This window comes from Lacerta agilis, chromosome 1 (genome assembly GCF_009819535.1).
Source record: "Lacerta agilis isolate rLacAgi1 chromosome 1, rLacAgi1.pri, whole genome shotgun sequence".
Lineage (NCBI taxonomy): Eukaryota > Metazoa > Chordata > Lepidosauria > Squamata > Lacertidae > Lacerta > Lacerta agilis.
Window position 1 is genome coordinate 69385829 of NC_046312.1, and position 22177 is coordinate 69408005.

The 22177-nt window shown below is 38.7% G+C and overlaps 1 protein-coding gene across 14 annotated transcripts in view; it reads right to left on the bottom strand.

Annotated features, from left to right (window-relative positions):
- SOX6 (SRY-box transcription factor 6) overlaps positions 1 to 22177 on the bottom strand; it is a 413675-nt gene that overhangs the window by 134218 nt on the left and 257280 nt on the right. For all 14 annotated transcript variants that reach the window (XM_033153469.1, XM_033153452.1, XM_033153460.1 and 11 more), the window contains 2 exons: positions 12725 to 12897; positions 8941 to 9009 (listed from right to left, as the gene is read on the bottom strand). In XM_033153469.1, coding sequence (XP_033009360.1) covers positions 8941 to 9009; positions 12725 to 12897 — 242 coding nt within the window. The remainder of the gene's footprint in view (positions 1 to 8940; positions 9010 to 12724; positions 12898 to 22177) is intronic.

The following is a 22177-nucleotide window of genomic DNA, read 5'->3' on the forward strand; positions in this document are numbered from 1 at the left end:
GAGAGAGAGAATTGTTATGTGCAAAGAGGGATGCAATGGTTATGTCAAGCTCATTCATATCATGGTGATGATCAGTAATTTATTAGAGTATTGTTTTAATAGTGGTTGTATTTGTGTACTGGTATTTTATATTAATACTTGTTAATGAGGTTTTTTTATGAAGAGCAGTATAAGTAAATAAGTAAATAAATAATACTGGAACTATGTTTATGGCTGGATTCAGTCATCACCCTAAAACATCATTGATTGCTTTTGTTGCAGAGGCAATCAGAAGGGAAGCAGCTGCAGTAATTATAGCCTGTTGATTCGGATATCACACCAGGACAGTTTTGGATTCTGATTTGCTAGGTAATAACAAACCATGGTTTGTCAAGCCTGATATACAAAACCATAGTTAAATTTCATAGTTTGATGTAGTGTGCCTGAATTGACCCTGAATCTCTGCAAACATATTCCCTTGCATGAAGTTCTGGGGGTTCCCTAACCACCACTCCGAGAGTGTTGCACTCATCATTACCATTATTAATAAACTTTTATACAACACCATCAGCTGACAGATCAAATTTGTCAGCGGAGTATGTGCCTACCTTGAACAGCATGTCCAAATTTATTCATTCATCTAAATATGCAGCAAGATATGGGGCATGGATAAGTGGTGAAGTTGGTTCCAATATACGTGTCATGGGCTGGTTGGATGCAGAGGAGTGGTGGGAGGCACCAGGCAAGGAATTCCCTAAGGAACCCCCAGGGGAAGAAGGCTCAGAGCCAGGGGATTTGTGATGGGACAATGATGATTGGTCAAGAGGAGAAGGAGCAGATTGGGAAGAGGTGTCAGCAGCAGGAGAGGTGGCAGAGTTTGGTGAACAGGAAGAGGCTGTGGCAGAGAGCAGTTCAGACTCTGACTCTGAGGCTGAAGTGGAGGCCAGAGGGGAGGCTGGCTAAGAGGCAGAATGGAGACATGCTGCTGAAGAATCCAAGGAGTCTCCCCCTCCTGCTGTGACCAGATTTCCCTCCTCACTGGTCTCCTGGAACTCGCAGAGAAAGGAAATGGGCTGAACAGACACAGCCTGAGGCTGTGTGGGAAATAACTTGGTGAGGAGGAATCCTTTAGTCCTTGCAACTGCTTCATTGGGGCGAGGCCTCCTAGAAAGCGTTGTTGAGACCACTAGGCCAGAGCTATGGTTTGTTTCCTTGAATAAAGATTTAAGTGATTTATTGTTTTTGCTGCTGACTTATGCCTGACTCTAGCCCTGACAGTACTAAGATGTGTCACTTTCACCAATTTTCATAGGATCACAATGTGATCTTAGAAGCCTAAGCTTTCCTGTTTCTAAAAACTACAGGCCACTTATGTGAAGATACACGGGAGGCCATGTTTTCTCATAAAACTTAGCCAAACCATGGTTTAGCACAGACACACTGACTTGCAGAGAGGAGCTCACACCTACTTTGCTCACCTTTTTGTTCAGTGTGGCACGGCAGCTAAGCCAAGGTTTAGGAATTTGCCTGGGTTCATGGTTAAGTGCTCTCCTCTTTATCCATGTTCTGTAGCCCAAGTTTGTTCTGAGCTGCAGCTAAAGAGAGAGCCTAACCATGAGTACAGGTTCAGACATCACGCTAAAGCTAAACCTTGGTGAGCACAGTCCCCAAAAGTCACAATTCATCTTACCAAGACATGTGAACCAGGCTGTAGATTAAGCAAAAATGCAACACTTTCATCAGACCACTGTTCTGAAAAGAGGCTAGTCCTGACTTTGACTATGACTAATTGTGGAGCAGTCTAGAATAAAATTAATGAGCTATGGATGGATTTCATATAATCATAGAATTGCAGAGTTGGAAGGGACTCCAAGGGTCCTATAACCCAACCCCCAAGCAATGCAGGAATCTAGACTAAAGCATCCATGACAGGTGGCCACCCAACCTCTGATTAAAAACCCCCAGTGAGGGAGAGTCCACTGTCTCCAAGAGAGTCTATTTACTGAGCAAGAACAATTATATACACACTCAACTGTGTTCTGTGGCGAGCACAGTAGGTGTGCCTATTCTTTTTAATCCAGAAAATCAAGTTAAACATTTAAAGAAAGCTCTAAGTACATTTATCATAACTTTTAGAAGCTAATTAAATTAGATAAAAGAAATAATTAGATTTGCATTTTTATCCCTCTTTTTTTTTAGTTCTGAAGAAGATCACAGCAGCATGCCCATGGGCAATTAAAAACTGCACAGTGCAGTGAAAATATAAAGGAAAGAGATGGGCTTGGGTCTCTTTTTCTGGCTAATTCATGATTGAATATACAATTAAAAATATTTTAAGGACTTACTAAAGTTGAGGGCTATTCTTAGAATTTGAGTTTTGTTTACAAGCTTTGTTTTTCTACTTTCAACAGAGCCTCTGATCCATGTAACATGCCAACAGATGTATCAAATTGCTTTCAGCAACTTTATTTGGTCCTGTTCTGAGCTTACTGGAAGGAGATCAGTTCCATGATCGATAACAAAAGGCGGGAGGGGGTATTCCCCTGTGCCAGAACAGTAGTGCTATAATTGCTTTTTGCTTGTCAGTGCTAAATACAGTTTACAGAGAAAGAGACCTATGAATGAACAGTTGCAGCCCAGTTTGAGCTAAATTCCAGACAGTGCCCCTTCAGCAAACATATAGCAAATAGCTTTAACCTATTTCTAGAAGGCAATAAATGAAGGGTACACCTCTGAAACAGGAGGTCAATTAGATACTTAATAATGACCAATATCTTAGCATTATTATCGTAGCAAAAAAAAAATTAATTAACCAGGTTGTGGGGGCCATGAAGGCTAATGTAGAATGTAATTATTCCTGATCTTTAGACATGCACTTCACATAAAGAGATAGTCCTTATTCAGCTCACCAGGTACCTCAATTGTCAGTAGTTAATCATGGATAAGGAAAGGGATTTGTTGGTTCAGCCTCTCAAGTTTTAAGTACAACAAAAATTATTCACACTCAAGGACAGTTAAACAGTTGTCATTTTTCATATTACTGCCCCTTTGTTTACCGTCATGCTCACTCATTTTAATAAAGTAAGACCAGGCAAGTTTGTTGATATTAAACAACACAGCATGAATGTTACTTTCAAGAACAGGAGGAAAACGTATTTGTGAAAATGAACTCTAGTGACAATAAAAATGGAAGAGGAACTCAACCTTCAATGTGCAAAGATAACTTCACGGATTAAATGGCAATTTAGCTAACTATGTGAAGGAAATAACTTCAGGGTTCACTATGGTAGGAAGGGAATGTGTTGAGAAATGAACCTTTAAGCCACAATTAGAAAAATATTCCATTCAGAATTGACACAGTAACTTCCAGTGACAAAGAGATATAAAAGTTTTCCAAATGAGTCAGATACTGTGTTGTATACAGTTGTGGCAACTCTGGAGAGGAACATACCAGCTGACAGCCCCAATGTGAACACCACACGAGCTTATAGGGCTGTCATTAGTATTAGCTGTAATTCTGTTTTAGCATTGTAGTTAAACTAGAGGAACATAATTCAGTTGTCCTTAAAAGACTGTTTAGAAATGACATGTGGTTCAGAACATGGGAACCAGACTATTGATGGGGTGCTATCATTCAGATAACACTAACTTTGAAAGCTTCCACACATGATTCAAAGTGCTGATCCATCTAAACCAAGCACCTCCAAACTCGGCCCTCCAGCTGTTTTGGGACTACAACTCCCATCATCCCTAGATAACAGGACCAGTGGTCAGGAATGATGGGGATTGTAGTCCCAAAACAGCTGGAGGGCCGAGTTTGAGGATGCCTGGAATCATTAAACAACTTGTGACCAAGGTACTTGAAGGGCTGTCTTCTCCTTTATGAACCTGTCTGAAGTTTTAAAATCTGCATTGAATGCCCTTCTCTGAAAAGGGCAGCCTGGACTACATGTGTTGGACTCCCTCACTCCTATGAACTCTGATCATGCAGGGTTCTAAATTATTCACTCACTCATCCATTCATTCATTCTTTTTCTGTCTTCCTCCTCTCTTATGTTTATTCATCCATCTTTCATTCTCACACAGATCCCATAGCAGACATCCCTCTGTTTTTCCCTTCTCCCTTTGTTGTCTTCTGTTCAATCAATCATCACCCATCATCTACTAATTCTCTCTCATATGCGCGCACACACACACACACACACGAGAAGAGATGGGCACATATATAAGATGTGCTATTTTGCCTTTTGCTCATGCTCCATTCTTTACCAAAACATATTTAAATTGTCCTATGTCTTTAGAGCGCTAAATAATCAGTATCGGCTTCACTTGTTCTGTTATTGTTTTGCGAACTGACAAATGTATGGCTTGTGTCAACAGATTTTGGCAGCAGTTTTTTGCCTGTGAACTGCCAGCACAACAGCACTCATAAAACTGTAAGTACTGGTGCAGCTTCAGGCTATTGCCCCGGAAGACTAGAAGACTAGAAACACAACTACCGGTAATTAATCACTGTAGGCCTTGATCCAAGGAACACATTACTAGCCCTACATGCCCAGGGGAGCTTTGAATTTGTATTCTCAATGAGCACATCCCATGCTACACACAAAATATCTTATGAAATCGATATGAATTTCAAAAGCAATTTAATATGATTGGGGAGATCCTTAGCCATTCAAAAGTAAAAACAAAACAAAACACTGAGTTTGTGTATAAACTCTTTGGATCCTAGCTATAGCCCCTTCATCTTATATGAATGGTGTCTCCTTGCGTTGTAATGTGCTTCCTCCATTCAATTTTAGCCAATTTTGCCCAGCCCACACTTTCCAGGAGGTTCTCCTGAGTTCTGATCATCCTCTGAGGAGATGGAAGAAGCAGGCTCTTTGTTGAAAGGAAGGACTTAAAATCCACCTTAAACCTCTTGGATAGGACAGGCTGTTCAATAACTATAAGCAAGCTAAAGCTGGCAACTTATAAAATAATCCCACCCTCTCTGCCTTACAGTAGCATTTCCTTCATATTCGTTTGCATGCCTGATATGGCACTGGTTCAGCAGCTCCAACAGCAGCCAAAGCAATTCCTTACAAGATGCTCCAGGAGAAGATGAAAAGCCCACCAGATTCCTGGCAAACATGCTATGGAAGAGAAATACTTAACCTGCCTTGAATACTTTAATGAGTTTTCCCAATGCACACAAGAGAGAGAAGTAACCCACAGAAGTCTCTCACACTAAACAGGCCCAAATAACTGGATTGGCACAAAATGACAAAATGTTAGGCAGTGTCTAAACTCCATAACTTAGTGGGAAAAACATGTTTAGGACAAGATGGATTGGAGGCAGATTAGTTGTTTCTAGGAAGAGCGACTGTCACTTGATCTCAGTGACATGCCTATTAACCTTTGCTAAAAAAAAAAAAACAGAATAGAAGGCAGTAAGGCAAGGAATCAGCTGGAATTATGAACAAACAGTAGACAGAAGGGAGCTCAAAACCAACTCCCTCCATCATCACCACCACCATTTTGCATTGTGACACTCTACTTGCCAAACCTATGTCTTGACACAGTAAACTGTTTCAGATCTTAAACATACATTTTGCTTCAGGTACCTCAAAAGTGAAAATAGGATAAGTAATTAACAGAAGGCAAGGAGGAGCCATCAGGCAGGCACAGAATAAAGGTGCAAATCACTGCCTCCTACTGCAGTCCAGCTAGAGAGCAAAATCGACACAACTACCTTAAGTTCTTGAATTTCAGGTACAGTCTGAGAAGCCTTGGAGTAAAAGGGGGAGAAAATACTCAAGCGGCATCAGAGCAATAAAAAGTCTGTGCATGGTGATGTGGACAGATCAACTACAGTTCCTGCTCCATTTGGAAAGGTGGTCTTCCAAGTTCTTCTCCTTATAACATCTTGTTTTTTACAAGGAGAGCTTTTGCTCCAGATCCTGAAACCTTCTGCTTGCTCTCAGTCGTTGGTGCTGCCTTTGCTTGTAAAGACTGAATTTGCTGACTGGTCTCTCCCTCTCTCTTTCAGTGTAATACATTCAGCTGTTCAGTCAGTTCCTGTTTCTGTGATTCGTGGCTCTTCGTTTGCATTTCCTGATTTATTAAGTTCCGCTGCGAACTCTAATATCTTTCCGTTCAACACAATATTGTTTCATTAGCTTCAGCCAGCTTGCTCTCCTTCTCCTGCACTTCTTATTCAGAGACTCTGGTTTCTTCCAACTGGATTTGTTAATTTCAATTTGTACTTGAAGCTTATTTTCTGCCTCAGTTTCTCTTCTTGATACTGCTTGATGCAGTTGAGGAGCTTTTAGTTATGGTCAGCCTCCTACTCAAATTTCCTCAAATTTGCATTAGCCTCCTTCCTCAAGCTGAATTTGAGCCCCTTTTGTGACTTGAACTTTCTCCCATTTCACTTGCAAGAGCTGCATCCCTGAACAATTTGGCCAAGCCTGGTCTTTCTGCTTCATCATCTGCACTGCATACTCATTCTGCATCTGCAGAGAACCTTAAATCACTTGTGCGGTAGTCAGTGCAGACTTTTCCTCCACAGACTGTGACAAGAAGTTGTTGAAAGATCTTAGAACAGAGAAGACCATTGTATTTCCTTCTGCATCTTCCATATGCTTATTACCTTCCCCACAGCCAGCCACATCCTCAGTTCATCAGCATTGCCAGTCACTTGCTCTACACTTTCCTCCTTGAACCTCCCTCTCAAATATATTTGACTGACCTGAGGTAGGTGGGAGAAAACTTATTGGAAAGCAGAAGTTATTATAATGCTGGCAAGAATTAATAGCAACCATGCAAATTGTTGATAAGCTTCTTGTCTCGCACCATCCCATTCTACAAGAGGAGAAACCATCTCCTTGTGATGAGCAAGGCTTTAAAGCTGTACTAATATTCTGAAATATTATGTAGTACCATCCTTGCTGGACTGTAGCACTTGAAGAGCAGGTGAGGTTATCACATATGAAAACAGACTGCTAATTTAAAACTAGCCTAGATTCCTAACATGAAAATTGTTCTATATGCATGCTGCCTTTTATGTGGGAGATGTTCAAATATGCAAGATGGTGGTGGTGATGGTGATGATGACTTATTATTTTATTTGAATTTGCAAACATTCAGGTCAAAATTAAAGCACAAATAGAGGGGGCATGACTAGGTAAGGGTGATGTGGGGGAAATTATGCAGCAATTTGGAAAGGCAAAGGCAGCACTTTTTCTTTCTTTGTCTTTAAAAAATCCTAATTTGTTTCTGTACCATTACCATCCTCCAAGTTCCTTTGGAAAAATACTATTGGAATTCAATGTTATGCTACTACAATTGTTCCATCAGTGTAAGCATTTCTGCTTTCCTAATGGAAAAATCCCCTTTCTCCTCCCCCTGTGCTCCATTCTGGGGGTTCACCTGATCCCTCCAGAGCTGATTGGATGGGGGAGGAAAAGTGGGGGGAAAGCACTATCACGATTTCAGGACTCATTGTGCTGGGTCCCTCTAGCACAACTATTTACCTGGACTCAGCCCATTTTGTCATTTATCCTTTGGATCCCTCCCAACTTACAATTCTGTAATTCCAAACTGCTTTCTGTGGGGAAATGAATGAACTTGGGGGGGGGGGGTCAATTTTTTTACTCAGAATAATGCTACAACATATTTAATATGCTTTTGGGAACTGGTTCTTGAGAGGTGGCTATTGCAGCCACTTGCAGTGGTGTCCAAAACAACAAGAAAAAGTGTTTGAAATGTGTGTGTTTTTAATGGGATGGGGCGGGGATGCCACAACTGCTGTGCTTATATTATGCTTAACCATGGTTAGGGCAAGCAAAGAAAATTCATGTTAGAATGGAGGGAGCCCTTTTCCAATACACTGGATTCTGATTTTGGTATCTCACACCCTATTTTGAAATATATTTGCATAATAATAATTTTATTATTTGTACCACACCCTTCTGGGTTGCCCCAGCCACCCAGGCAGCTGAAAGCTAGTACCATGGAAATCAAGTTAAGTTAGGATCACTTCAGAAGCACTTTCCTGTGTTTAACAGAAGAGCTATTACTAACAGATGCCACACAGAGGTGAAGTCCTCCATGTTTCAAATCAGTGTGATTTATTTCTGAGAAAACACTGTCTCTGACCATCTCACTGGTTCTATGTATCGAACTATTTGATTTGTATAAATAGTGAAAGGAGCCTCTGCTAGGTATGTATGGTAAACGTACAAATGCAATTCCCTTTTGGCTTTTTATAGGTGACTGTTTGACCTGTGGTAATAACATTGCTATTGCGTGCTCTGGTCCATGGGGTCACGAAGAGTCGGACATGACTGAACGACTGAACAACAACAATAACATTGCTATAGTTATGATGAGGCATTAAAAGAAAAGAAAATAACCACAACAAATGCTATCAAAATATAACACTTCTTCACAATCTATTTTTGAATATATCCAAGAGTGGGCCCTTGGACCATATTGAATGCTCCTGCTCACACACATACACCACTAAAACTTGAATTGGTGCCCCTGGCAGATAAACATTGCTGCCTACAAAGGGTTTGGTACTTATATACCTACACAGCAATAGCTGCAGATGTTTTCCATAGTAATTGTCTCAATATAAAGCAGTTCAGTCTTGGTTGTAATAAAGCAATCCATAACCAACAATTGAATCACTGCTTTTCCTCCGTAGCACAGAAGTTAAAATGCCTGTTTATCTTACAGCTAAATAGGAAGATTTAAAAGTAATGCGTATCTTTCAAACAAAACCTGTTTATTAACAAAAGGCAGGCTATACCAAAATATTCATCACAATTTAATTTTTTTTTAATGTGGACAATCCTCCTTGGGTTTGAAGCTTTGCTTGTCTAGGAGAGAAAAGCAATTTTGTTGTAAAGCTTCCCCTTTTACTAAATGGAATTTAAGCATAATCAGAAGAGAGCAATAAAATACACTGACCTGAATTTGCTGCTGCAGTAGATTGATTTTGTGCTGCTGTTGCAGAAGTTGCTGCTGTTGTCTTGCAATCTAATAGAAATAAATTTTCCATTAAATTAAAACAGTGATGTTGAGGCTTCAATATTATTGAGTGAAAACAAGTTCCTACTTATTCCTCATGATAATTTCAAAGATTTTTCTTCTTTGTTTCACCGAACCACATTTGTTGTGGAGTTAACTAAAAGATTGGAAGAAGGTTTAAATATATTGTTTACTAACCTATCTTTAAAGACCATTGAAGTAATTGAAACACAGGGCTTGAAGTTAGTTAAGTCTATGTGTATTAATTCTCAAAGCTTCAGCTTTAGCTGGACCTTGCATACATGACAGAGGGCTTTCTTCCACATGTTCCTCCAGGCTTCTGAGCCAGCAGGGGGGGGGGGGCTACTTTTAGGACGTCTCCTATTTGCAGGTGAAATTTGTGGAAAATCAAAGCACAACCTTCCCAGTGATCACATCACCACTTTGGAACTTTCTGCTCAGGGAAGCACATCTCACAACTTCTTTATTCTCCGTTTGTCATTAACTTGCATCTTTACTGTACCAAAGTGCTTCCCTTAGGAGTAGCTAGATCAGCCTTCCACAACTTTGTACCAGTGTGGTTCCTTCACACAGGGCACTGAGCCAAGGGGAACAATGTTGTTGTTGTTGTTGTTGTTGTTGTTGTTGTTGTTGTTGTTGTTGTTGTTGTTGTTTAGGGTACCTACTGAGAAGATCCATTTAAAAAGCAACTGTACCAAAATGAATTATTGTGAAATTAAGAAATATTCAAGGTGGTGGGGGGGGGGGGAGACACTAAATTTTGTTCTCGTTCAGGCACCATATTACTAAAGTAATATGCTCAGCCTGGGAGCAACTCTCCTGATCAGGCTTCCTCAACCTTGACCCTCCAGATGTTTTTGGCCTACAACTTCCATGATCCCTAGTCAGCAGGACCAGTGGTCAGGGATGGTGGGAATTGTAGTCTCAAAACATCTGGAGGGCCAAGGTTGAGGAAGCCTGCTCCTGATGAACCATCCAATGATTACTGAAGGGGATGTAAGAGCCCTTTCTCTAATTCTTCTCATCTATTATTAGGTTCAGACAAAACTGTCTGAATAAGACTATGCCTTCCATCATCAAACACATGCTGCCAAATGCAAGTTGCTGCAGTAGCATGACTAGTGGGGCAGGAGGAGAATTTAAGGTTGTCTTTAGCTTTATGGATGAAAGTTATATTTCACCATTGAGCTGAGAACTTAAACATGTGTTTCACCAACATCCCTACTTATAGCTATTACTTTTCCACAAAAATTCCACAAATGGCCATAGGAGAGCAATGAAAATGCTCAAGTCACCAGGGAAAAACATTTTAATGACATAATAAGAACACATCAAAATCAACTGTCAATATAATAAGAGCACAATGCACATCTCTCCCAGGACCCTCATAAATTTTTATGCATAATATTGTGCTTTAGCTATATGCTCTTGCTTCCTTCTCCAGTATAAACAGAATAGGTTGGGAAAGATGATAGGTAGAGCTGAGTTATACTTTTAGAATAATAAAGTAGCTCAACCTGTTGGAGTAAAACCACTTCAGAATGCAAGTGGGGGACTGCCTGTTTGAATGACTGTGGTTGTAATGGTTGTAGACATGCACAGAAAACTAAAGCATGAGGGGAAACCCCTAAGCTAAACTAGAATTTTTCCCACTGACATGTTAGTTTTCTACAAGCAGGGCCTTATTTTACATATATGAAAGAGGAATTAAAAATGGACTCTGCTGAGTCTGAAGCAGCTCTACAGACCGAGGCCTTGCTTAAGGTCTGAGGTAAAAGGAAGCTGAAACTGTGGTGACACAGTATGCCCTTCTCTTCAATTGCCCTGGGGCCAGGGAATTCCTTCTTAAAGAATTGTGTGCCAGCAGACTGTGAATTTTAGAAAAAGTTGCTGGCAGTGATTTGTGTTTTGTTTTGGTTTACTGTTCTTACCCTGCTTTCGAAGTCAATGTGTTTGAAAATTGTAAGATTTCTACTATTACTGTTGAATTTTACCATGGAAAGCCATCTTGAAGATGTGGAGAGAGATTTCTTTTTGTAAAAATAAAAAAGATGTATGATTCATTTGGTCATTCAGTGAAAGGAGCAAATCCATACATCATGCAGATACACGCCTCATTGTATCTAGGACCTGAAAAATGTTTGCATCTGGGACCTGAGAAATGACGAAGGCTTTGTATAATTTGGGGACTGATTTTGTTTGACTTCAATTTGCTAGTGCACAGCTCACTGAAGTTCTAAGTACAATATAGGATCAAATGAATATTCATTTCCTTATGGAAACCAGTGAAGTACTACCATGGCATTTAATATTGATGGTGGTGTGATTGAAAAAGGCATCCAAAACACTACAGTGCAATTACCATAGCACAATTTCAATGTATAGGGCTTGACACCGCAAAAGCTGGTACAGAAGCACCATGTGGCTCAAATTCTGAATTTTATTTGCCAATTGGTTGAGCTACATGCTCGCTTCATTGAGCATGACAACCTAGTTTTAAGTGTCATTTAATTTTCATTTTGAAATATAATTACAAAGTGTTCACTGTAAGATATCACTCGTCTGCAAATGTGTCAAGATTAATTTGTGCTAGCTTATTCACAAGTGTCAATAGTTAATTACTGTGTCATCTCTGGATGGCTAAATGACATTCTAACTTCTGATTTTTTACAGTATTCCTTTATGTTATTTTCCATTAGGGACGAGTCCATATTCCTTACATGTGGGCAAATATTCAAGCACATAAAATACAAGACGTCACAACTCATTAAAATCAACAGAGCATACATTGCTGTATATACCCTATAAAACATATTTATCTGAAAAGATAATTCTAGTTATAATGTCAGATTTCTAAAAACTGCACATTAATTTGAAACTAATGCCTAAGGAACTAATGGAATCCTTTGTTGTTAAATGTTTTCCACCAGACAGCATGGAATATTGTTTATCTCCTAGTCCTTACCAATATTTAGTTGGTGGGGTGGGGTGCGTGGGGTTTTTTTGTTTTTTCGTTTCCTTTTTAAGATATAATGTTCAGAGAAAGAGAGTTAACTGATCCCTTTGCCAAAGTTTATTAAGATGCTGTAAATCACCTACTTAGGAACTAGTAACAAAGCAAGCCTTACAGACAGGAAAATATCCATTTGACAGGTATGTTGGAATCTACTGTATAGGCATAATCCAGCAGATATTATTCTGGCACAAATTCTATTCAAATTAATAGGTTTGTGAGAACATTTCCTGGTTCACTGAGCCCTTACGAGTTCCCGTCTGCCCTTTCCTAAGTAAACAAATGAATCCTTTCTATCACCCACTTCCGATACTGGACAAACCTAGTTCACAATGTATCCCTATCACACATCCTCATTGCATTTGGACATTTTGAAAATAGAGAATTGAAATTCAAACATGGATAGTTTTTCAAGGATTGCTACAATTTATTCCTTCTTTACAACTTTTTTGGAGGATATAAATTCATAATGCAGCATTTTACACACATGTATTATCAAAGGTGATGTTTATAAGTAGCAGGCTATAAAAAACCAGCATATCATGGAAAGTACAGTTATTTGTCTCTTGGTTACAAATAATATATACACCAGACCCTTTTTGGTTGGGAGTGGATGTAAGAAATAGTAGAATTTTTTTCTGGGTGTAGGGAAAAAAACACATTTTCATATGTTGCTGTTTTGTTGCTCACCTGTTCTTGCTGTTGGCGAGCAAGATCCATTTGCTGCCGTTGTTTTTCAATTTGTGATGCTGCCAGCTTTTTCTGCTCATCGTGGGCAGCCAGAAGCTGCTCCCGTAAACTGATGAGCTGGGTGATCATGGTAGAGAGCTGTCGCTCTTTTTCCGCTAGGCTTTCAGGTGTACCTGAAGGAGATAAGGAAATGCAGAATAAATAACATGTAGACAGCAACAATGAAACAAAAAGGAAATAACTTGAGTTTCTGTATCTGACAGATGGCAGTTTGAATATTTATTTTATTAGAATATGTACCAATAAATGCTGCTTGTGTTCTGAAAGATAGGGAATGTCACTATATACTGTGAACAGAAAAGAGACAATTTACCCCCCTTCTGACAAGAGTAATTAATTATGTACTCTGCAATATCAAATCCCTCTTTCCCTTCCATCCCAGTGTAATGACTCCTTAATGGATTACCAAATTCACAAATAGATTAACATAATTTTCCCTCCATTATACATTTTTAAACAAACAAAATATAAGATGACTAAAAAAATCCTGCTTAATAAGGAAAACAACTTAATTATTGCTGCTAATTTCTCAGAGATCTCCAGTATTAACCAAGAACTGAGCACGCCACAGAGTTCTACAAGAGATGCCTCATTTTTGTTACTAAGAAACCATGCCTAAGTTAAGCCTTAATAAAGGGTGTGTATGGGCACAACTAAACCTGTAGGTATTGAAATAGGGCTCAGAATGAAAGAAACATAAAGTGAGACTTCTTATTTATGTTAAAATTCATTTTACAAGATTTAAACTTAGTGGGAAATTCAGTTTTCTTTACATGAATGGTCCTTATTGATGGATGCTTTCACACAGCCTCCTTGCTAAGTGTAACAAACTAGAAATCTAAAACTGTCCAACTTTGTAATTGTGATTTCACAAAAGAATGCATCAGAAACACACTTTGGTTCCAGCTTTAAGAAATCCATACCACAGAATTGTGTGTGTGCGTTTGTGTGTGTGTGTTTGCAAACATACTGACATGAACCCGCATGAGTCTCTGAATCAACAAAGGAGTGGCAGAAATAATAATAATAATAATAATAATAATAATAATAATAATAATAATAATTAATGAGTCACTTCCCATGTAAGATATGGAAGTGATCAACAACGTAATGACATATATGCAAATTACATATATTAAAAACAGTTTAAAACAATTGCATATAAAAACAATTTTAAAACACATATAAATATAAAAACAATTTAAAACAACACATACATAAAACTAATTCAGATCCAGATTAAGTAACAACACGAATAAAGATTTTTAGAGGCTTGTTGAAAGTATGCCAGAAGCTGGTAATTAATACAAAGTATATCATATAGATCTCAGTGACAAATGTTCCATTGGCTTTAAAGGTTATGGGTTACACCCCATGTTAATTGTGACCGCCTGCAGTCTAGAGTTGCCAAGCATATGATGCACATGTGAGATTCCACAATCTAAGAGTAGCTGAATCTTATTCTAAATAAATGCAAATTTAAATTTGTTCAGCTGATCTTGAGCTACCTGATCATTCTGCCACATGCCCACCTTGAATCAGAAAATTTTCATTGTCCTGCTTACATCTATATATTCCTGCAGTTTCAGCACTTTATATCACAAAATTATTTATTATTTATCTTGCCTAGGACAACCCAAAGCAACTTACAACAAAACAGACAGCCAATGAACCATACATCAAAACCAAGAGGAAAGAGAAATACATTTTTAAAAAATCACACTGGCAATATTTTAGCACTTTAATATCTAGTGTGATCTAGAATATGTATACAAATGTTTACAAAGCTATCAGACTGCAAAAACCACGGTGGAATATATTATACATCAACTCATGCATACTGAAGAACCTATAACGCCTTGCAACTACTATATCAGAAGAAAATCTAAATACAAGAATAACTATGATTCTACAACTTTAAGGCTACAAGCCCAATTTATATATTATGAATAGTGAAAAGTCATGCCTTGAAACTCATGCTGGGACCTTGAACTAAAGTGAACAATTGATAAAAGCACTGAAGGAATAGAATAGCAAATGTAACTAGAAGAAATCAAACTCAGCTAATGCATTTTCTACGGAAAATCTGCTGGGCAAGAAAAACAAAATTCTACTTTGACACACGATTAGAGATGCTCTTCTATTCTGGAATAGCTAACACAAAAAGGGTGTAACAAAATAAAAAAAATTCTTTCCAGTAGCACCTTAGAGACCAACTGAGTTTGTTCTTGGTATGAGCTTTCGTGTGCATGCACAGGGTGTGTGAGAGATCAAGCACTTAACAGGCTAATTTAGACACATTTTAGATTTTTTTTTTAATAAGAACAGCTGTACCACAACCTTAACTCATGTTAACTGAATGCCTGAGAGTTTCTCTTCAAAGATAACTGAAGCTAAATTCATGATTAACCTTATAATATGAAGTAAGTCAATGACTAAGCAGTGATTTGTATACATGTATGACTGACTGATCTGGGAATTTAATCCATTCCAAGAGGATCACTTACTAGATCTTACTGTGACTTTCAAAATGGTGCCAAGCACCCCCAAAATTGAGTGCTGGTGAGCTGCAGTGGCTAGAGGGTGGAAACTGGATGTGAGAACTCCAAGCCCAACTCTCGAAGTTCAACTCGGCCAGGCAGGTCACTGGGTGGATTGGGGGAAAGCCACTGTCTCTTAAGTTTATCTGACTTCACAGAGACAAAGCAAAGATAGCTGTGCATGCACACGAAAGTTCATGCCAAGAACAAACTTAGTTGGTCTCTAAGGTGCTACTGGAAGGAATTTTTTTATTATTATTTTGTTTTGACTATGGCAGACCAACACGGCTACCTACCTGCAATTCAAGCTAAGCTTCCTAATGATATAAATGTAAAGCAATTGGAAACATAGGTACAGAATAGCAGGTAATCCCCAGGGCAACTCTTCTTCTCTTGCCATTCAACAACTGCATCTACACTAGGTAAAACAAAGAATAATCTCCAAGGTTTCTTTTCAAAGGGTTCCTGGTACCCTAAATAAAATTAAACAGTTGGATAAAAGCTTAATGGTGTAATGTTGCATAAAGAAGTCCTTATACACAGTCATTGTGATCAATATTCATATACTGTACATATATACCATTTATTGTAAATAAATAGGTTAGATAAAGAGCAAGCACTGATCTACCATCTTCCAAGTGTCATATCATACGTACCACAATTGATATTAAGACTTGAACTTTTAGAAATACAAGGTCAGCTCTCACAAATCATTAACTTTAACATTTTCTTGCAATTATCCACTTTGGCAATGTTATCATGTAATTCCAGTGCCCATCCAAAAAGGACAAGGGGGTAGTTTGCAAAGATGTAACAATTCTCACAATTCTGTGGGCTTGTCACATGTAGCAGCATCTATGTAGCAGGATTTCAGGGGCCCAGCAGACTTGAATGTTATCAGATATGAGAGAACATCCTAGAGATGGCAACACTTTCATATATGGATATTCCCTATCATCATCATCATCATCATCATCATCATCATCATCATTTTAACTGAATGGGCTGATTTAGTTGTAACATTGCTAATACATAGTGTTTTGCCAGGCCATTGTACTTATCCATACACAACATTCCTGTGTGAGCATACATACTTCTCTCCTGTCTCTTTTCTATTTAGCAATAAGCATGATTTACTGTTACATCTGAACAAATGTAGCTAGAGTCTCTGCAAAACAGTTCATTCTCAAACCAGATAGTGAAATAAAATTCCAATCTGAATTTCAAACACCTGGTTATGAGCAAACTATGGTTTACAGTAACTAATTATGCCAGTTCACTTACAACTGTAACCATAGTTTTTGATTACCAAGAAAGCAAGTGGGGATTTGCACAGAGATGGAGAGGAGGGAGAAGGAGGAATATGTGCAACAGATAGAGCAGTTCAGATTGCCAAGCAGTGGTTTGGCCATTGGTAGCATCAGAACTGAGCTAAAGGCTCTATTCCAGGTGTGGGGAACCTTTCCACTCCAGATGTAGGTGAACTACAAGTCACATCATCCCTGGCCATTGGCCATGCGTGATGGGATTTGTAGTTCAACAACATGTGGAGGGACAAAGTTTCTCCAAACATACACAAATAAGGCAGATAAATACATAGAGCTGGTTTCAATGAAGTTGTTGTGCTAGAGGAAGCCAGCACAAGTAGTCCCATTAGTGCAATTGGACTCCCCCCCCCCACTTCTGATTGGGAAAGTCTGCAGAACCCCCAGAACAGAATGGGGGGGGGAGAGAGAGAGAGAGAGAAAAGAAACATTGTTCCATCTGGCAGAATGGCTTAGGATGCACAGCACTTATGCTGCCATTGAACATCAGGATAAATATAAGAGAGCAGCATATAGGCAAGAGACCAATTTTCCTATAGAAAGCAGCCTTATCTGCCTAATGTCCAGACTGGAACTTAGCTATGCACCAGATGATGCACTTCTCCAAATGTTGCCATGCAATTTGATAGTTTGAATGTAACAAAATACATATTTAAACATGCATTTTGAAAGAAAGTGTATTAATTATTATTTAAATTGTGAATTATTTTTGTGTAATTAGCTGGAGCTATTTTCTGTAGGCATAATAAAATACCAATATCCATCAGAATTGCTTCTCCCTTTTTTGTAACACAAACAATGGTACACAAAATTTCTTCCATTCAAGAAGCTGAAGTAACCACTATACTACAGAAATTAATATATGTATGTTTTCAGTTCATTAAATACACTGTGCTGCTGTGTAATTTAGGGGAAACACTCCTCAACTCGTTTATTCAAATTTCTGCATCCACTTCATGGAGCCCGATATCACTTCTAGCCCTGGATAAAGCAGCACTCTTGTGCATGTCACAGCAGATCTGTCTGCTATATGATAGCACTTATATGAAAGTTTTGGATCCCCTAAGCTATTTCGACAAATGCAGTCTTGTACGGCCAATGATACAACTCGCTCTCGTACACAACTACCTAATTTTTGATGTTCCCATATATTCTATCAAAAGCAGGATTAGAGAACTAGGAGAGCGTCATAATGCTTTCATTCTAATGGAAATGCTTTCACTCCTGTCACCCCCACTTTTCCTTTTACTATAGTTGAAATAGAAATAAAAAGCAACTTGCTAAGGATGCAGACCAGATTGAGCGGCTCTGGCTGGGCCAGCCAAGGTCTCTCATCATTTAACTGTGTGCTGTCATCATTTGTTTGCCATCCAAGTGCTACGATACCCTTAAGAAATTACCAGTAAATAAACTCTTCTGCTGAGCAGAAAATGGCATCTAAAACAAAATAATAATAAAAACATTGCTAGCGTATCTTCAAAATGCACTTGCTGTAAAGCCGGGGAAATACTCTTCATAAAGTATCTCAAAATACGTTACACATTACAGATTCACCTCTCTGTGTCTGTCTTTAAACTGTATCTATCCTCTAACTCCAAAGACACTGACTGTTACAATCGCCCCCTCCCTGCAGCTTTCCAGCGGGGTCTTCCTTATCCCCAAATCACATCTGTCTTGAGTTTCTCTCAGATTTGTCAGGTGGATCAGTGCTCCCCAGGGCCTGCTCCAGCTGAAGTATTTTAATTTGACTAAACACCTGATTTATTTTATCTCTCCGATGAGAAAGGCAGTTTGTCTTAATAGAGCCTGTCAGCCCACAGTCCCCATTCAGAGCAATTTACAGGCAGCCAGGGATGCTGGGAGAGAAGAGTGCTGTGATTCTGTATTTTATCCTCCTCCAGAAAGCACCTAAAAGCAGCTATTCACAGCTCCTGCATGTGGCATTTTAGAACTGAATTAGCTTTTTATTCAAGTAACTACACTTGTTGTGAATAGCTTATCTGTAAAATTGCCACATTCACTACTGATTTTATTAACCTTTGGCTCTATCACAAAATGGTCTTCAGTTAGGAAGGACCTTTAAATTTGACATATATTTTTTCTAAGAGACCTTTATTCTAGTGACTTCAGATTTACTGAATTTGATCCATTGACTCCTTTACCAGTTATATTCAAAATCTTAAGTCTCAGAGGGAGAATCAATAGCATGTGTGGAAACCTTTATAGATGGATAGATAATGACACTTTTCCTTAACAAAAGTTAAACAGAAAACAGAAAAAACAAAAAAAAAAAACAAATCAAGTATTAATAAAACTGCAATGTTTAAGTGTCCACTGTTTCTTTGCAAAGGAGGGGAGATAGGGAGAGAACCAGAAAAGGTGGAAACCACACAACCTTTCTCCCAGCAGAAAAGCAATTGTGACAGCAGAGGTCCCTTCAGAAACAAAGTAAGATACTTTTCAGTTTACTCAGGTACTAATTATTTATGCACCTGCAATCTTAAGTGTCCACAGTATCTTTGTACAGGACGAGAATGAGTAGAAAACCAAAACAACATGGCCATACCGCTGTGACCTCCTAGCAGCCCCACCAGGTCTTGTGGTCATCACCCACCACTGCATATATAGGAAGATGCATTTCTAAGTAGGCATGTACAAGAAACATATGAATGTAAACATTTGTTTGCAAATGCATAGATCATAAAGCAGTCATTTATTGTGCAGCTACCCTTGAGAGAATTGTCTACAGTTCCTTATCAACTGCAAACTCAACAGCAAACATCAAACAGGTGCCCATGGAAAATGCACAGAAAATGGGGGCAGTTTGGAAAGCATACATGTGGGCAACCTGCATTTTACGCTGCCCCTGACACCTGAAACTATTCCATTATTCCATCCCATCAGAGTTCCTTCCTTATTCCCCTTTATTTTTCTTGGCTTTTAAAAGTCTTTCACCCCTCTTTCTATGTAGTTTCAGAACCTGAAATCACCGGTGGCGGGGGGGGGGGGATGTCACCGAACTAACCGAACTAACTCCATGAGTGGAAGCCCTGCACAAGCTTCACAACAGGGAAACAACAGGGAAACTTTACACATTCCATTTTTAAGTTGCAGTTTAGCTTTACTTTAAGGCAGGCATGGCCAAACTTGGCCCGCCAGCTGTTTTGGGACTACAGCTCCCATCATCCCTAGCTAACAGGACCAGCGGTTTGGCCATGCCTGCTTTAAGGTATGAATGTAAAAAATAAGTATTACAGATACTGTAGAGCAGCCCAGATGTGGAATGTGCAATAATTTCTGCCTTTTTTGTTAATCAATATAGATGCGAATGAAACAAATGACTACAAAATAATTAATTATTATCCAATTGTATTTGTTTAGCTTAATATTATTCAATACCATTCATGCATGCATTATCATCTCTCCTCATTTCCAATACATTTTCATACACACATGAAATTTTCACATGGGCATTTTAAAGAAAGTGAACCAGTATTTCCTCTCTTTTTTTCATCTAACATGCAAACACTATTCTGAAATTTTATTTCTAATCCATTAAGGAAAACGCTGACAAAGTAAATCAAAATACAAAGTAAGAGGATTAGGTCATAGACACATTAAAAAGAGTGCACACCCCCAGAGTTGCAGAGCATCAACTACTGAAAGCAATAAAACTAACCATTCAAACTTTTTTAAAAAGAGAAAATAATAATAATCAGGGCAGAAATTTAGTATTTCAGTAAAATCAATTACCCTTTCAGCTTCAATGTGTGCGTTGGGTGTGTGTGTGTGTGTGTGTGTGTGTGTAGCAAAACACAATGCCAGACATAAAAGCGATGGTATTTCATCTTAGATTGCCAGACATATAACTTGGTTAAACCATTCTGTCTAATATTCTGGACTGCAACAAACATCAGATAGACTGTGATGTTTCTACTTCACAGGCTGCGGCCAGCCATTTAGCATTTACCTTGTTTGATTGGGTCGCTTTTTAAATGCCACAAAACAGGGCAACAAAGGCAACAAAAATAAACAGTGAGGATAAAAAACACAGTGAGAAGAAAGTAACAATCGAATGGAAGGGCTTCCAAGATGAAAGTCACTTTGTGCTGTCTGTCTGTCTGTAGAGCTTCCTTCTCCTGTACACAGACAGGCATCTAATTCGAGTTTTAACTCCAACAGCAGTTTAAAAAGCTTTCCACTCTGAAGAGCCCCCAAGTGCATCATAAAGATAAAGGATTTCAGTACAGAACAACCACAAAGACTTCTATTATCTTATCAGTCTTTGGTTACAACAGCTGAACCAATATGACTAAGTTCTGAATGACTTTTTCTGTTTTTCATTTAAAAGAGAGAGAGAGAGCAGAGGAGGATACTGGAATTCCTTTATTCCATGATCAGTTAGCAATTGTTGATGTATCCATATGCTACTGTCCATTCCTGAGTCAATTAAAAGTTGTCTAAATGCTGCAATTGTGTTTTGCAACATCCATTGCAAGCATGCACAGCATATAGAGGGCTCACTTGGTGAATTAACTTACATGGGCAGGGAGAGGGAAAATGCCCTAATTTTACAGAGTACTGTAAAATTATTGTAGGTGAAAATATGTTGGCTAATACAGAAATAACTTACATAGCATCTTAAGCAAGTACTGTTGCATTATGCACAAACACCATGCTTAAAAAGCAACGATTTACAGAGTCTTCCAAAACAATTCTCATCACCCCTTTTCCCAAAATTAGTATCCAAAAGCTATTAAAGAAACTAGCCCTCTTCAGGCATCTATTCTGGTAGACCAAAAGTAGCTGGCAGGGTGTATGTGTGTATGCATCATTATGTTGGTAGTTCCCCCCCCCAACAAGTTCAGTATAATTTGCATATTAAGAGCCTTTATTCTACAGGAATGAAGTCTGAAGCCGAGAGCAGATTACACATTACCAGCGCTTTTCTTCTGGGGGTACTCAAGGATACACAGTGCCAGCACTCCCCCCCCCCCAAAAAAAATGTTAAAAGTGTGGCACTTAACAACATCATGGTGAGTACTGGCACCTTTTTTTCTTAAAAAAAAAAAAGCACTGCACATGACTACACCAAGTCACCTGCTCTCTATATAATGTGTTAGTTCACAACAGAGACAGAGTACTCTCTAAACCTAAATGACAGCATCATTCTGTGAAACTTCTCCAAGTATCCAAACACAATTGCCTTCTGCTGCTTCTGCATCTTGAAGAAGAAGAAAACTCGTATGACACTACCAATCTTTTTTTTTAAAAAAAATGTATCTATATATATCCTACCTACTTTCCAAGAAACACAAGGCAGCAAACAATGCTGAACCATATTTCAAATAAACAGAATCCTCAAGTTAAACCCAGTTATAAAACCAAATGATAAAACGGCAGACACATATAGGATAAAACTCAATGTCATACTAATAATACGTTTGTTCCATTAGCATAAGCGTTTCTGCTTGCAACAATCTCTCCTCTCCTCCAGAGGTTTCTCCTGACCCTCCATAGTAGTTTTG